The sequence below is a fragment of the Ceratocystis lukuohia genome, assembly GCF_044167205.1.
Source record: "Ceratocystis lukuohia strain C4212 chromosome Unknown Supercontig5_pilon, whole genome shotgun sequence".
Lineage (NCBI taxonomy): Eukaryota > Fungi > Ascomycota > Sordariomycetes > Microascales > Ceratocystidaceae > Ceratocystis > Ceratocystis lukuohia.
In genome coordinates, this window is record NW_027263524.1 from 526,019 (window position 1) to 541,607 (window position 15,589).

At 51.6% G+C, this 15,589-nt stretch overlaps 6 protein-coding genes across 6 annotated transcripts; 3 read left to right on the forward strand and 3 right to left on the reverse strand.

The window, feature by feature from the left end:
• Window positions 1-96: 96 nt before the first annotated feature.
• Window positions 97-3,391, reverse strand: HOO65_050144 (BRO1-like domain-containing protein; the record flags this gene model as incomplete). The annotated part of the gene is made up of 5 exons (XM_071003148.1): window positions 97-805; window positions 874-2,116; window positions 2,175-2,883; window positions 3,013-3,337; window positions 3,384-3,391. The coding sequence occupies 5 exons, from the start codon at window positions 3,389-3,391 to the stop codon at window positions 97-99; spliced, it is 2,994 nt and encodes a 997-aa protein (XP_070858203.1).
• Window positions 3,392-3,739: 348 nt separating this feature from the next.
• On the reverse strand, window positions 3,740-5,293 carry HOO65_050145 (LAS seventeen-binding protein; the record flags this gene model as incomplete). Its single annotated transcript, XM_071003343.1, has 2 exons — window positions 3,740-4,710; window positions 4,780-5,293. 2 exons carry the CDS (start codon window positions 5,291-5,293, stop codon window positions 3,740-3,742), a joined length of 1,485 nt encoding a protein of 494 aa, XP_070858204.1.
• Window positions 5,294-6,425: 1,132 nt separating this feature from the next.
• Window positions 6,426-7,256, forward strand: HOO65_050146 (putative esterase; the record flags this gene model as incomplete). Its single annotated transcript, XM_071000791.1, has 1 exon — window positions 6,426-7,256. The coding sequence occupies one exon, from the start codon at window positions 6,426-6,428 to the stop codon at window positions 7,254-7,256; it is 831 nt and encodes a 276-aa protein (XP_070858205.1).
• A 2,328-nt stretch (window positions 7,257-9,584) lies between these two features.
• HOO65_050147 (putative 5-methyltetrahydropteroyltriglutamate--homocysteine methyltransferase) lies at window positions 9,585-12,077 on the forward strand (the record flags this gene model as incomplete). The annotated part of the gene is made up of 3 exons (XM_071003206.1): window positions 9,585-9,657; window positions 9,763-9,920; window positions 10,008-12,077. The coding sequence occupies 3 exons, from the start codon at window positions 9,585-9,587 to the stop codon at window positions 12,075-12,077; spliced, it is 2,301 nt and encodes a 766-aa protein (XP_070858206.1).
• An 840-nt stretch (window positions 12,078-12,917) lies between these two features.
• HOO65_050148 (3'(2') 5'-bisphosphate nucleotidase) lies at window positions 12,918-14,015 on the reverse strand (the record flags this gene model as incomplete). Its single annotated transcript, XM_071000792.1, has 1 exon — window positions 12,918-14,015. One exon carries the CDS (start codon window positions 14,013-14,015, stop codon window positions 12,918-12,920), a length of 1,098 nt encoding a protein of 365 aa, XP_070858207.1.
• A 521-nt stretch (window positions 14,016-14,536) lies between these two features.
• On the forward strand, window positions 14,537-15,542 carry HOO65_050149 (cyclin-like f-box; the record flags this gene model as incomplete). Its single annotated transcript, XM_071003483.1, has 2 exons — window positions 14,537-14,576; window positions 14,614-15,542. The coding sequence occupies 2 exons, from the start codon at window positions 14,537-14,539 to the stop codon at window positions 15,540-15,542; spliced, it is 969 nt and encodes a 322-aa protein (XP_070858208.1).
• Window positions 15,543-15,589: the final 47 nt, after the last annotated feature.

Below are 15,589 nucleotides of genomic sequence, written 5' to 3' on the forward strand. Positions count from 1 at the left end.
TATATTTATACGCCTACATAGTAGATCCCTACAGACACTATAACACTGATAGCTAATGGGCCGTCTGCTACCCTTACTCATCCGGTTTCTCTACCCTCACCCAAACCGGATCCCCGCACTGGGATCCCATACGGTCCTTTTCGCCCCATCCTGTTGCTGGCCAAGTCGCTGACCGGCGGCCCCGGGAGCTGGCGATGCGGTGGGTGGTGTCGGCAGACTAGAGAAGTTGATGCCCATATCGGGAGTCCACATGGTGGCTGAGGGGACGCGCGGAGCAGGTGCAGCTGAGGGTGGCTGTGGTTGGCTCTGGGCTGGCTGGGCTTGGGTTGGGGCTGGGAGACTGGGCTTTGGAGCAAACACCTGAGCTGGCGATTGTGGCTGCGACTGTGGTTGCGACTGTGGTTGCGACTGTGGTTGCGATTGTGGCACTGATGGTGTGGGACGGACCACAGACGGCGAGACAGGAGCAGAGTCGTGATAGATCGCGGGATTGTGCTGCTCTGGGTGTTGATTTTGCTGCTGGTGCTGCTCATGGTCTGACTCTGAGTCCTGCTGGGCCTCGAGCTGCTGCGAAATTAAAAACGACGGACCCTCTAGAATCGAAACTTCGTGTACTATGTCGGGCTCAGCAATGAGCCCTGAGTCCCGATGTGATGCAGGTGTGGATACGGAGTGAGAATGGGAATGAGTGTGGGAGTGGGAGTGGCTTTGTTGCCTCGCATGGGTATGGTATTGTTGCTGTTGCTCTAGCTGCGCTGGCGGGGAGCTGATCCTCGTGCGTTCAAGAGGCGGCAGGAGAATCTCTCTAAAAAAAAGGAAACAGGTTAAGCGGTTAGCAAGTTGCAGAACATTAAAGTCCACGCTCAGACTTACTCTTCAAGGCTCTGCGCATCCAGTCGCCGGTTATTGGCCCACACTTTAGCACAGTCACGGAAACGTGCACCGACAATCTTGCTCAGATCATTGTAAAACTTGCGGCCGTCCTCAGCATTTTCCAACAGCTCCTTGTACTTGTCATATGCCGTATTCAACTTCTGCAAGACTTCTTCGCGTTCGCGGCCGCCACGGTCCCCAACAACGCGCTTTTGGCTCTCAAACTCGCGATGCACACGGGATAGTTCGCCTAGAACGTGATTCTGCTCGTCTTCATCCGCTGCTAGAGCCGCTAGCTCTGCTTCGTACATAGTGTCCAAGCGGCTTTCCAGCCACTCGTCAAAGCTAGCCGCATCAAGGCTGACTCCTGGATAGGCCCGCTCAAGACGTGTTGCCTCACGGCTAATGGCACTACGCACATTATCGCTCCGCGCCTTTTCGCGGATCATGTCTATCTTTTTGCGTCGCCGCGATTGGAGCCTTTGCACGTCGTTGTACGTGCTACGTAAGCGTGCTAGGACCGTTCGAAGGCCCTCAGGTACGTCGGTACGGCGGCTAGATGGCACATAGTCTAGCAGGGCTCGATCGCTGCCTGAAAGCAGCTGTAACTGTGGCTTGATCATGGCGTACTTGGACCGTACAAGCTTGTCGCTGGGGAGGCTTATTTTGAAATAGTTGTCAATCTCGCCCATCTGCGTCCATAGCTTTTTGCCTTGTTCATCTTCCCGACTCCCAGGCCGTGTCCACATATCGCGGTATGTGTTACGCATGCGCTTGTCCTCTTCCTCCTCTCGCATGAGAATTTGCTTGCCCTCTTCAAAAGTCTTCAAGTCTGCAGCGACTAGTTTATCAATGTCTCGGAAGCTATTTTCCACGCGGTGTAGGGCGTTGGCCTGCCGCACTTCTTCGGCTCGTTGGATAAGGCTTGGCGGGAGTCCTAGCGGCTTTTCTAGTGCTTGGAGTGATCCGGGAAGCCCAAGCGAGTCTAGGGTTGCATTAAGGGCCTCGGAAAGGCGGTCAAGTGGTTGAACGATGTCGTTGTTGACAAGCCGGTCACGGCGTTCCTCGTAGATTGACACGGCAAGATGAACGGCAAAGGGAACCAGCTTGCTAAACAGCGGCGGGCCAAACTCGGAATCTTCCCCGAGGAAATTACATGGGCTCGAGACCTCCTGTGGGCATTTGAGTGTTGCCATATTAACACGGTCTAGAGGCTTCAGTTCAATCCGGGTCGGCACAGGCTCTATATCACGAGTTAGCACGAGTCTGTCGTTAACAAAGGACTGAAGCTGAGTACTTACGCAGGTAGATGATGTCGTTGTCTTTCTCCGCCCGCTTGAGGTTCTCATCAATTCTGCCCTTCAGCCCGCTGAGATCCCGCGTTACTGTCTTGCTGACGTAGCCGCCCTTTGTCTCTCGCAAACCGTCGTTCACACATGCCAGCGCTTCCTTTAAGCGAGCCACTTCCTCGCCGTAGCGCCGCTTTTCTAGGCAGTCACAAGCCATTCTGTACTGAGCCGCCGCCGCAAAATGGTGCTGCTTTGCGCTCATATGGTGGATCCACTGCGAGCTTATGGCATTGCTTTTCATGCTGGCGCTGGCAGCCTCGCCGTATAGGTCAGACACACGGATTGCAAGCTTTGAAATGACGGCGTCTTTGTAGCCATCTGTCACAGCCTTCTGCCAGAAGCATTCCTGGGCTTCGGCCAGACACAACTGTGTCAGAGCTTCGAGAGTCACGTTGTCCATGTCCTCCGGGGGGTCAGACATGCGAAGGCCGGGAAGGATCTCGGTTCGCATATGCGCAAGAACACCAGCAGCTTGACTAAAGTAGCTGGCAGCGGTCTTGAGTCCCTCGGGTGTGCCCCGGGAGGTTGAGTCGGCAAGGTGGCAGTAGAGAGCAGCAAGGTTATAGAGGACATTGAGAAGTTCGTATTTGAGGTTATTGCGGACTACCGGCCGATCCGAATTGCAGCCAAAGGCCGGATACCAGGGGAAGTTAACGCCGATCTAGAAATGGGAGAGAGACGCACTGTTAGATGAGGTGGTTGAGGAGGGAGATGGCTTGAATAAAAGGGGAGGCCACAAAAGACTGCCACCTGCTGAGGATGCGCGGCTCATTTTGCTAGCAGTACTTACATCAATCGGAAACTTGCCCCCGATCCACACAATCTGCGCAGCATATGCCTGCAGCTTGGTAATGCCCGATACATGGGGTTCACGCACTGTCACAGCCTCTCGACGTAGTGCATCAATGGCCTGAAGATCCTTGCGAAACATATCGGGGTGCTGGTCATATTGCGTATTTATATACTGGCAAATGGCGTCGGAGTAGGACGCCGTAGCGCCTGCGCGAAACGGGACAATGAGGGCATTTGGAGAGCTGAGATTGCTGCGATGAGGGAGATCAGGCCGAATCGAGAAAGTTAGCTTAGGAGGAAGGCTGGCACAAGCGGATTTTGGACTGTCCACAGACTTTTTTGTCCCCTGGCTAGCGGTGGCTCTCTTACCTGGTCATGATGAAAGCATTTCAATCGAGTAGCAAAAATAGGGCGCAAATGTCAAGAATAAATTAGGGAAAAAGGAAACAAAATTATCGATGACGATGAGCTGCATCTCCCTTGGTGGTCTCGCCAGCTCAACGCTAATTGGTGGTACGAAGACAAGTGGGGGTGGGACTACTCGTACCTAACCCACATTTAAACCCTAGACCCTAAATACATAGCACCAATGATAATGTTGCTATATAGGCGCTGCACCTTGAGATTTGTGCGACCCTGGAGAAGATTAAAAGTTTTTATCAACCACAACTAATGCTACACATGTTGGTTCCCTCTGCTCCGAGACCTTATTTCTCTTTCCTCATCTAGTTGTACGGCACCTTTTCGTCCTTTGGATATGCCGCACCTGTGTCCTGGAACGGTGGGGGTGGGCTTTCTCTTGCTACTGGCGCTGGAGCTGGAGTAGCTTCTGTTGTCCTTGCAGCCGCTGCGCCAACGTCGGCTTTGTTGAGTGCCTCCAGCAGTCTTAGTCCACCTGTAGGCCAGGTAAGCTTTTGAACTGTGGCACTTGTTCCTGCCTTCACCTCAACCTCGCCCCGAATGATTCTTTCCACGCCAATTGGCCCGCCGTAAAACGCCGCATTGGCTTCCTTGCGCTCGACAATGACCGTGCCATCGACTTGCGCTCCAGCATAGAAACCCTTGCTCTTGACATATGAAAACACCGGCTTTAGTGCGCCACTGCTGGTCCGCTTATGTTTCTTGTCTGCGGGCTTTAGCGTAGCTGCACCGGAAGGAGTTGCTGTGGTGCCTGTAGCGGGTATATCCACAGGCGGCACTTGAGTGGTGCCCGCAAGATTGGGGCTTTCCTCAGCAGCATGCTTCGCACTGGTATTCAAATGCTCAGACCCTTTTTCACCGCGCGATCCAGCACCGGCTCCCACATGTGCACCGCCTCCAACGCCATACGGACCAGCAGCAACAGCAACCTCAGGGCCTAGGCTCACACGGGTACGCAGGAATGCAGCAAGGGCGGCTGGGTTGTTGATAACTAGCACGCAATCGTACACTTCAACGCCCATAAGGAAACCGCCTCCGAGCGAAGCTACCTGCACGCCAGATGGTGGGCTCCAGGAGCCATCAGCCAGACGAGCAACTAGCACTCCAGAGCCAGTAGTTCCCGCAATCTGAAAGCCGGCGCGCACAGCAGTAAAGACCACAATGCCAACGGCATTGGCGATAACCTTGGGTGGGATCTTGATCATAGATTTACTCTTCTCTTTGGTGGGCTTGCCACCGGGGCTAGTGACAGGCTTGTCAACCTCGACTCCGTCCTCTATGAGAGTGTTAGTGAATTTAGACATTGCGGTGCCAGATGATAGGCGTATTAGGGCGTTCAACTTACTAGTGAAGCTAGTAATAATATCGGCGGCTTTATCACACTCTCTATCCATGGCCATAGGCAGGAAACTCTGCATGCCCATCTTATTAGTAAGGTTGTTGATTGGCAGAGCCGCTTTCTCTCCGTACTGCTGCAGCTTCTTGCCCCATTTTGAGAACGCAGAGCCTTTGGCTGCTGCAGCTTCTTCGGAATCTGTGTGAGCAATAGGTGTTACAGGCGGCACTTGGGAATCCGGAAGGGGCTTATCATTAGGGTGTGAGAAAGTTGCCGGGCCAGTAGTAGAATAAGCCGGGACTTGGGCGCTGTGCTCTGCTTTGGAATCACTGGAATAAGGCGGATGGCTCTGCAGTGCTTCCTGTTTGGCAGCCTCTGCGGGAACATAGGCAGGGATAGGCGGGTAAGAAGACTCAGCAGGGGCTTGAGTCTGGTCGTGTGGCTGGGCCGGCGGGCCTGGTGGGGGAGGAGGATAGTAAGGGACGCCAGCTTCAGCAGCCTTTGAAGCATGTGAATCGGTCATTTTGAAATTGGGCTGTTTGTTTGTGTGATTGTGTGGTTGCAGATGAATGATTGAGAATAGAGAAGTTTTATGGTCCAGGTGGTGCCTACTTCACTTATTTATCTCACTCATAAGCAAGCGCATGACGTTGACGTTGTCTAAATGCGTTTACATAAATGTGGCTTATGATGACGCCGAGTGTGGCGTGGCCGACGAGCTGCCTCCTTCATCCTCAGCTTTGAGCAGGGCAGTGCTTAGGCAGCAAATACAGGGTCAGGGTTGTGTTAGGGTTGCTTGCCGACAGTCTACTAGGTTACTGTGCTTTTGGGCCGTCATGCTATCATGGACTTTCGCGGTAAGTTGGGGGTGTATAAGTTGGCAAGAGAATATTTGCAACCTAGAGCTTGGATGGTGGCCTGTAGAACTCTTGGGCATTTTTCGTGGAGGGGAGGCCGAGCTATGGTAGCGTAGCATTAATCGGCTGGTTACATACATGAAAGATAGATGCCCAATTAAGGCTCTATGTTACAGCTGTTGTTAGTCTAGTCTATAGAGCTCCTCGTGCCTTACAGTGGGTTTACCGGCAACTTAATGGCACTGCTATGCATGAACAGCGGGCTTGTCGGCGGCTTCAGGGCTTGTGTCTATAGGGCGTCCCTCGTACTTTCTAGCTGATTAGCAGAGCCGTCTTAAATCATCCGACAACCACAGCAACCGGGCATTATATTGGCGGGCTCCGGACTTCCTTTGTCCTGACTAGCCAGCCCAGCCACAAAGACATTTTCTCCCATCCGCCAGCAGGAAATAAAAACCAAGACGATCGCAAAGCGAGACAAAAGGATAGCCAAACAGTCAGCGTCCAGATCAGATCTTGTTGTCAATGCTTTCTTGGCCTGTTCTCTTCTCTTGGCTAGGCTTCATCACCACGCATTGAGTATCAACAAGTGCTCGCTCGCTAATCAAAAGGCCCGTGTTGCAAGGCAGGCAGCAAAGCTCGCGCTTTCAACATTTCCGACCCCCCGAACAACCCAGCAGCCAGCCTAACGACAACAAAATAGGAGCTTTGGCCTACGAAGGAACCTACCTGCTTTACTAAGGAGGCATAGCAATAAACAACGAGTACCTTTCGTAGCAACGGCCTCTCTCGTCTACAATGACTGTCGCCAAAGAAATCCCCCACGATCTAGCTCTGCCTCGCATCCTATTCCTGCATGGTGGGGGCGGCAATGCTGAGGTCTTCCGCATACAAGCCCGTTCTTTTATCACTAAACTGTCCGCCCACTTCCGCCTAGTCTTTGCGGAAGCCCCATTTGAATGTCCGCCCCACAATGGCGTTCTCGAAGTTTACGGCAAATATGCCCCGTTCAGGCGCTGGCTTCGCTGGCTGCCCGAACATCCGGAGATCAGCCCACACGAAGCGTGCAGCCGCATTCAGAACGCCCTGAAGGTAGCTATGGATACTGATGCCGGTACAGGCCCTTGGGTCGGCGTGTTTGGCTTCAGCCAGGGGTCCAAAATGGCCAGTAGCATACTGTTCACACAGCAAGCCCTGCGAGAGACCTTGGGGCGTGCCGCCACGCCGTGGAACTTTCGCTTCGGAGTGTTAATGGCCGGCGCTGCGCCCCCAGTCAGCCTCGATATGCGAATCCAGGCCCCACCCGGCATCGACACGGCTGACAAACTTGGGTTTTCATTTAATGCATGGCCAAACAAGCCCGTTACCAGCGATGATGAAGATATTATGATGCTCGAACGAAGTGATCATCTGATTAGAATACCAACGATCCATATCCACGGCCTAAAAGACCCAGGGCTGATTCGGCATCAGCGACTGCTAGAGCTGTACTCGGAGCCGGGATCGGCTCAGCTGATTGAATGGGACGGAGACCACCGCATACCCATCGCAAGAGCCGATGTTGATGCCATGTGCAAGGCCATTGTAAGCCTAGCCCAGAAGGTTGGGGTGCTCAGGAAAGACGCCTGAGCCCTGGAAGACAAAATAAATGAAACCAGAGCAAAAAGGAAAGATAAGTGAAGCCAAGCCCGTTGGGCAACCAACTTGTGGAAACCGCCAACAAAAGAAGAAAAAAGCCATAGCTCCGAGCACGGACTCCAAACCGGGGTCCTTCCTTTGTTTATCACGGTCGTTCTTTCTATTTTCCCACTTCTACTTTCAGTCTCTGTCCATTCTGTCTGCCATCTCCTTTTTTCCCTCTTTCTCAGGCTTTGCTTCTGTTTTGGTTATTGCCCTGGCTATTGGTTGCACTATCAAAGATAGCCCTAGGCTAGCTCCAACAAAGAGACCAAAACCAAAGCAAGTTTGTTCTTTCCCTTGCGTCCCCCTCCCCACCCAAATTCCGCCAGTTGGTGATGGAAGAGCTTCCTTCCTTTTTTGTCCCTCCCTAGCCAATTCAGCTTGTCCTATCCCGCTAGATCACGCTATTCTTATTTTCTTTTCTTGCCGCAAAAAGCCTGCCGCTGAACTGAGAAGTTCAACATGATTTGCTCTACCATTATCAACAAGTTAAGAATGAAGTCTCACTAACAGCAGCTGCTGTCATGGAACTAGTCACTCTTGATGCCTAGGTTACATATGTGGAAAACCCCCACCATCAGTCTCAACCGCTCCTCCCCTTCTCTTCTCTTCCCCTCTTTCAGCCCCCTTTTTCTGACCTGTTGTCCCGCCCCGCCTTGATTCAACCAGAAAACGCCAGCCCTTTCTTGCCCCCCCCCCTTTCTCGTTCCCCTTCCTTCATTCAAAGAGTCACACGATCTCAACAACTGCAAATCAATTCTGCAACATCCTACTGATGTATTTGCTGAGGACACCGACGCCAATAAACAACCCCCCAGCCCAGCTCAGTCTAGCTAGCAATATCCCAGCCTCTTTTCTTATAGCCTTTGTGATGCCCCAATGCTCTCCTTTTCCCGCCTTTTCATCCCCTTCAGCTTAGAGTCATCTAAGATTTATTTCGTTAATCTCACGATCGCGCTAGTTTTATTTTTCTTGTGTACTGTGTACTTGTGATGTGAAGTGGGTATCAACTAAAGTACCTTGATACGCAAGACAGGCTGTGGGGATACAAAGCTTACCTTACTACTTTCACTTACCCCGCTATCCTGTCTAACAGCTTTTCTCTCTTTCCCTTCCTTGCATGACGGCACAGCCAATTGGCCAATTGTATTACGACAACTACCTAACCTGATTCTTGTAGCCTGACAGCTTCGTCGGATTAAGCTGGCGTTTCTGACGCTATTATGAAAGTGAATTAGGGAATTTCCCAAGGCAAATTAGATTAGTGCGAAAATTTTAAGCAAGAAAGTGTTTTTGGAAAACGCCCGTTGTCTAGAAAAAACTGCTGCGGGGCCGACCTAATTTCGCCATACACTAGCAACCGGGTCGCTGTCCTAGGCTTGTTTTCGCTCCCGCACTACAGCCACCGTTATCGGCAGCTTGCGTTAGCTTTGACTTGGTAGTTTTCTCTTTTTCTGCTTCCTTTCCTTGTCCCTATTCCATCCGCATCTACTGCAATTGCACCATCCTTCCTCACCTTCCCTGCTCCTTGCCTTTGTAGTTGCACCTTGGACTCCTGGATTTCTTCTTGCCTAAGCCTCTCTTTACCTTTCCTCCTCCCTCCTAGCTGCCGTAGTGCCAATTCGCCTTCTGCCTCCCATTGAATGAATGCTATACACTCGCAATCTTGATGACCTGTGGTACATAGGTGGCATTTTCACCCTACCGCATTTGCCCGGGCTTTCCTGTCCTGGCTCCTGTCGTTCCTGCCGTGCTTGCTTGACTTGGCATTCCAACCAATCGCCGTTTGCTCTTGCCAATACAACCCCACCTAAACGGTGACCCTGAGCCGCCACAAGAGCTGTCATTGGGCCCTTGCCATTCTGACTCCTTCCTAGCTTCGTCTTTTGTCTAGAACTAAACAATTTTACTCTTGTGTTTAGCTTCCTAAGGGAAAAGTCGAAAAAGATAGTTGTCCCGTTTTGGAAAGGGGCCAGCTACAAACGCTAGCTGCCCCTCCTTCTCAGTTACTTCCTTCAAAAGTACTTATACCATGCCCCTCCGTCCCTCCATCTGAATTTTTTTCTTTCCCTCCCTCCTTCCCTCTCTCTCTCTCTTTTTTTTCTCTATACTTTGTGATATCAAGACTCTCTATCACACCTTGTTATTAGTCCAGACGTTGATCGTTCCTTGGACTCTTACATCAAAAGTCTTGCTGTCAGAAAAGATCATCTTTTCTAACCCTCTTTTACTTTTCTCCTTCCTTCCCCTTCCATATACACACACACAACCGCAACAATGGTTCAGTCCGCTGTTCTAGGTTTCCCCCGCATGGGTGTGCTGAGAGACCTCAAGAAGGCCACCGAAGCTTGTAAGTTTAAGGCCGGCTCATATTACCAGAGACGATAGAATATAACTCTGTTCTATGGTTGTCCTCCCTCCTCTCTACATACGCTAACGCTTCTTTCGTCCATAGACTGGGGTGGCAAGATCTCCCAGGCCGACCTGCTGGCTGAGGCCAAGCGTCTGCGTCTGGCTCACTGGAAGATCCAGAAGGATGCCGGTGTCGACATCATCCCTAGCAACGACTTCGCTCTCTACGATCAGGTTCTTTCTCATATTCAGGACTTCGGTGTAAGTAGCAGCCAACATGTTTCTAGTTTCTAAGCTACACATTCCCATGCACCTATACACTCGTACTAACATTCGCTCTTTCTACAGGCCGTTCCTGAGCGTTACACCGTCAACAACCTGAACCCCGTTGACCAGTACTTCGCCATGGGCCGTGGTCACCAGAAGGAAGGCGTTGATGTTCCCTCTCTGGAAATGGTCAAGTGGTTTGACTCTAACTACCACTACGTCAAGCCTACCCTCCAAGACAACCAGACTTTCAAGCTGTCTGAGTCTCCCAAGGCTGTCAACGAGTACAAGGAGGCTAAGGAGGCTGGTATTGAGACCCGCCCTGTTCTAGTTGGCCCTGTCTCCTTCCTGCACCTTGGTAAGGCCGACCGTGGCCAGACCGTTGACCCCATCGACCTGCTCGAGAAGCTGCTTCCCGTTTACGAGGAGCTGCTGATCCAGCTCAAGGCCGCTGGTGCCGAGACTGTTCAGATCGATGAGCCTGTTCTGGTCTTTGATCTGCCCACCAAGACCAAGGATGCCTTCAAGCCCGCCTACGAGAAGTTCGCTGCTCTGGGTGACAAGATCCCCAAGCTGGTCTTCACTACCTACTTTGGCGACATTGTCCACAACCTGGACCTTGTCCCTAAGAGCCTGTACGCTCTGCACATTGACCTGGTCCGCAACCCTGAACAGTTGAATGAGGTTCTGGCTTCTCTGTCCCCTGAGACCATCCTCTCCGTCGGTATTGTTGACGGTCGTAACATCTGGAAGACCAACCTGAAGAAGGCCATTGAGACTGCCGAGACTGCCATTCAGAAGCTAGGCAAGGACCGCGTCATTGTTGCCACCTCCAGCTCTCTCCTCCACACCCCCCACACCCTGGCCAGCGAGAAGAAGCTGGACCCTGAAGTTGCTGACTGGTTCTCTTTCGCTTCCGAGAAGGTTGTCGAGATTGCCGTCATTGCCAAGGCTGTTACCGAGGGCCCTGCCGCTGTCCGTGAGCAGCTCGAGGCTAACGCCAAGTCCATGAACGCTCGCGCTACTTCCAAGCTCACCAACGACCCCACTGTCAAGGCCCGCCAGGCTTCCATCAAGCCCGAGGACTACAACCGCAAGTCTGAGTTCCCTTCGCGTATTGCCCAGCAGGAGTCTAAGCTCAAGCTGCCCCTGTTCCCCACTACTACCATTGGCTCTTTCCCTCAGACCAAGGAAATCCGTGCCCAGCGCAACAAGTTCACCAAGGGTGAGATCACTGAGGCCGAGTATGACAAGTTCATCGAGGCCGAGATCGTCAACTGCGTCAAGATCCAGGAGGAGCTTGGCCTGGATGTCTTCGTTCACGGTGAGCCTGAGCGTAACGACATGGTTCAGTACTTCGGTGAGAGACTCAAGGGTTACGCCTTCACCACCCACGCCTGGGTTCAGTCTTATGGCTCTCGCTGCGTCCGTCCCCCGATCATTGTTGGTGACATCTCGCGCCCTGCCCCCATGACTGTTAAGGAGTCCAAGTTCGCCGTCTCAGTCTCCAGCAAGCCCATGAAGGGCATGCTGACTGGTCCCGTTACCTGCCTGCGGTGGTCTTTCCCCCGTGATGATGTCCACCAGTCCGTCCAGGCTGAGCAGCTTGCTTTGGCTCTGCGTGACGAGGTTGTTGACCTTGAGAAGGCTGGCATTGACGTCATCCAGGTTGACGAGCCCGCTCTGCGTGAGGGTCTACCCCTGCGTTCCGGCAAGGAGCGTGATGCCTACCTCGGCTGGGCTGTCAACGCCTTCCGCCTGTCAACCACTGGCGTTGAGGACTCGACCCAGATCCACTCTCATTTCTGCTACTCTGAGTTCCAGGACTTCTTCCATGCCATTGCTGCCCTGGATGCTGATGTCCTGTCGATTGAGAACTCCAAGTCTGACGCCAAGCTACTGAAGGTGTTCGTCGAGGAGGCCTACCCCCGCCACATCGGTCCTGGTGTTTATGACATTCACTCTCCCCGTGTCCCCAGCACTCAGGAGATCAAGGACCGCATTGCTGAGATGCTGCAGTTCCTGAAGCCTGAACAGCTGTGGATCGACCCCGACTGCGGCCTGAAGACCCGCCAGTGGAAGGAGACCAAGGAGGCTCTGGCCAACATGGTTGAAGCTGCCAAGGCCTTCCGTCAGCAGTACGCCAAATAAGCTATCTCAATCATGGATTGAAGTCTGAAGTGCGCATGCGCATGTCTTTTCATGTGCAATGCCCTTCTAATCTTTTTCTTTTTTTCTCACCTTTGTTATTTTATGGCATATTCATGTTTTAATGGAGTTGGCGACACCTTTTTTTTCACGATCTCAACATCGACCCGTTGATTTAACAACAACGGCAGTTCTTGTCCTGTTTTGATATTTTTTTTGCTTTTCTTCTTTCTTCTTTTTTCAACTGCATTCAAAAGCGAGGGATTGTACACGGATCATGGGAAAATATCGACATACAACGATGACGAATTCAACATAATAGAAGGCGGGAGAAGCTAAAGGAGGTGGCAGCACTGCTCTTGTGCCTAGCCTTCTTTCTCTCTGCCTGGGAGGAGCATGAGGAGGTTCCCATCAACCGGGAACCCATGGTCTGTTACTCTCTACACAAAATTTTCTTTTTTTCATGTTTTTCTTTTCGTTTGTGGTAATGTCTTCCGGGAAGATGGCCATGATACTGGAAGTGCTCAGACTGGTTTCTAGAGAGTTCATTATCGTGGCGTCTTAGGTCGGGACAATTCACTGCAAATGACGAGCTATATATCTTTTACTCTGCCTTTACAATGGTGGGTTCGGATTTTATGGCCAAATTAATAATACAAGACGACCCGATTCAACTAGGGGAACAATTTTTTCTCTCTTCTGTTTTCTGCCTATGTGATATAAATTGTGATAATATTTGTCGCATGAATTTTGTATGCGGCCGTACGTTTTCTGTAGATTATGAAACGCGAATAAATAATTGTCCATACTGCATACCACTGCTATCTCTCTAGCTAAATGCCTTTAATCAATCTCCTTTCGTTCAAACTCCCGCATAGCCTCATGTAAGCTTCCCTTGACACGGTCATACACATCCTCATCGGCAGCCAGAATACCAAAGTTGTTGGCCATCAATCTTCCCGCAGCAAAGTCCATTGGCTCCCCACGCGTATCCGTCACACGGCCACCAGCTTCGATATAGACCAATTGTGCGCCTGCATGATCCCAGATCTTGCTGCGCCGTTGTACATCACGGTATACCCAAACTGCTGCATTACCACAGCCCAAGGCAAGCGCACAGTAACGCACGACCCAAGAAATCAAGTCACTACCAGGGAAATCAGTTCCCAGGCGCTTTGCAGCGGCCTGATGGACTTCGTCATATGCACTCTTGGGCATCGATGCACAGCCAACTAATGTCACAGGCACATCAACAGAGGCTGTTCGTGGCTTGAGCAGACGCCGAGCAGGGCCGAGAGGTTCGGCAAGCGAGGCCGACATGCGCATAGGCTGTACATACGCACCCTCGCCGGCGATGGCGGTGAAAATGCATCCCTCGTCAACGGACACCGAGGCATCTCTGATTGGCGTAGAAGGTGAGTCTATAGCAGCGCACAGATTTGGGCAGCCAACAGCGCCAAAGACTTGGACCTTCCCAGATATAAGCCCGACATTGATTGCAAATAGCTGGTTGCGGATAAACGCCTGGGTGCCATCAATAGGGTCGAAGACCCACGTACGGCGGCTGCTGTCCGCTGCGGAACTTCCGGCGCATAGGTCTATCACACGGCAAATTTCATCGGGCACCACTGGCACACGTGCAAGTGCATCAGTTGGCAGTGAGGCATGAATGGCAGCCAACTCGGCAGCAACTCGAGCGCACAGTGCGGGGTCAGCACGTAGAGCTGCAGCGTCCTCTTCACCGACCAACGCGTCACCCGGAAAGTGGAACGAAAATGTAGCACTAAGAAGCGCCTGAATAGCAAAGTCAGCCACAGTCACGGGTGATAGGTCGTCTTTGTTGTGGACTCCCTTATTGCTCGAGGCCAGCACGGCAAGGCTCAGCCGTGAGGCGTGTCGGAGCACGTCGGTGGCAACAGCGAGTTCGCGCTCAAAGGACATAGCTTTCAAGAAGCAGTAATTGATTATAGAGAGGGAATACTATGAGAGTTGAGTAGACAGGAGGTGAGGGTGAAGACAGAGTAATGGTTTTAAGCTTTGGACTTTAGTGTGATAAAACCCCACTTCTAGCTGACTCAGTGTTCTCATTAGGTGATACGGCGTAGACTGTGTAACTACATCATAGGGTTTTATTGACCCTAATTAACAGAAAGGGCTTGTCTATCTTCTCATCACTCCAAACGCCCGGATCCATTGTCACTCTACAACTTGCCACATTACAAATCACCCCCACATTGAGCTTATCATTATTCGGGTTTTTATATACACCTCTTGGTTCAAAACGATTATATTTCTCCCATGACCACGGCCGCGGAATCTGCTGTATGCCCGTGTCTTGAGGCATTGATATCCCATGGGACGATGCCCCCATTACTGACTCTCGTAGTCGAGGGCCTACAACAGCTTGAATTACCGACCAAATCACTACCAGCTATTAGACTACTACTAGGCGATGGGCAGTTATGTATTCAAGCCCTCCTCCACACGCACTTACATACGCTAGTCAGTACAGGTGTTGTTGTGACTGGTGCAATTGTAGCACTTAGCCACTATGAGGTCGTGGTCAAGGATACACAAGATTCAAAACCCTTGATATTCTTAGATGTGGAGCGGCTCGAAGTTGTTGGCCAGTGGAAAGGTGGAGAGCCAAAAGAGAAGCAGAGAAGGGGAGAAAAGGGGGGAGAGGCTGTCACTGTGGGTGACAAGCAAGGACAGGAAGATAATACAGTTTCAACTGTGGACAGCTTTAGTGATGTTCAATTCAACGACTCGTTTTTTGAGCAGTCTAGTCCAACGTTAACACAACGGAGCTTTAATGAGGAGACGCAGCCTGCTGAGACGCAGCTTGCTGAGACACCAGCACCAACAGCTGCCCCAATTCCGCCTGTAGCGCCAGCACTAAACTCACCATCTCCTATAAAGCCTCAACCTCTCACTACAAACCACCCTCTCCCCAAGCCCCTGCCCTCCTACAAACCCTCTCTCGATCTCTCCACGACCCCTTCCATACGTCCCATCGCTCTCTTCCGTAAATGGCGCAACATTCAACACCCGCTCAAACTAACAACGCTGGGGTCTGTCCCCTATCTGCCATACAAACTAAACTGGACATGTAATATCCTCGCCATCATCATATCGCTCAACCCCGTTGAGCCAGGTACACTAGCGCCACTGCAGCGCATTGCCCGGCTCATTGACCCAACAGTAGCCATGCCAATGCGGCTAACAGTTTTCCTAAATCCAGAAGAGTTTACCCCACCGCTTGGCGTACCGGTGCTTTTAGTCGGGGTTAAAAACCATACTTACGAAGGCGGCTCACTAAACAAGTATGAAAGCGATAGGCCTCTAAAAGGCCAGCGGTGGTGGTATACAGATCTGGGGCAGTTTCCATGGTGCAATGCCGACGAGCTACTACGATGGTGGAACTCGGATATGGAAGACAACAAACAAGCAAGGGCAGAGAGTTAGCAATGAAGAAGTTTGAAAACTAGCTTATTAAAGTGTATTTAATAGTC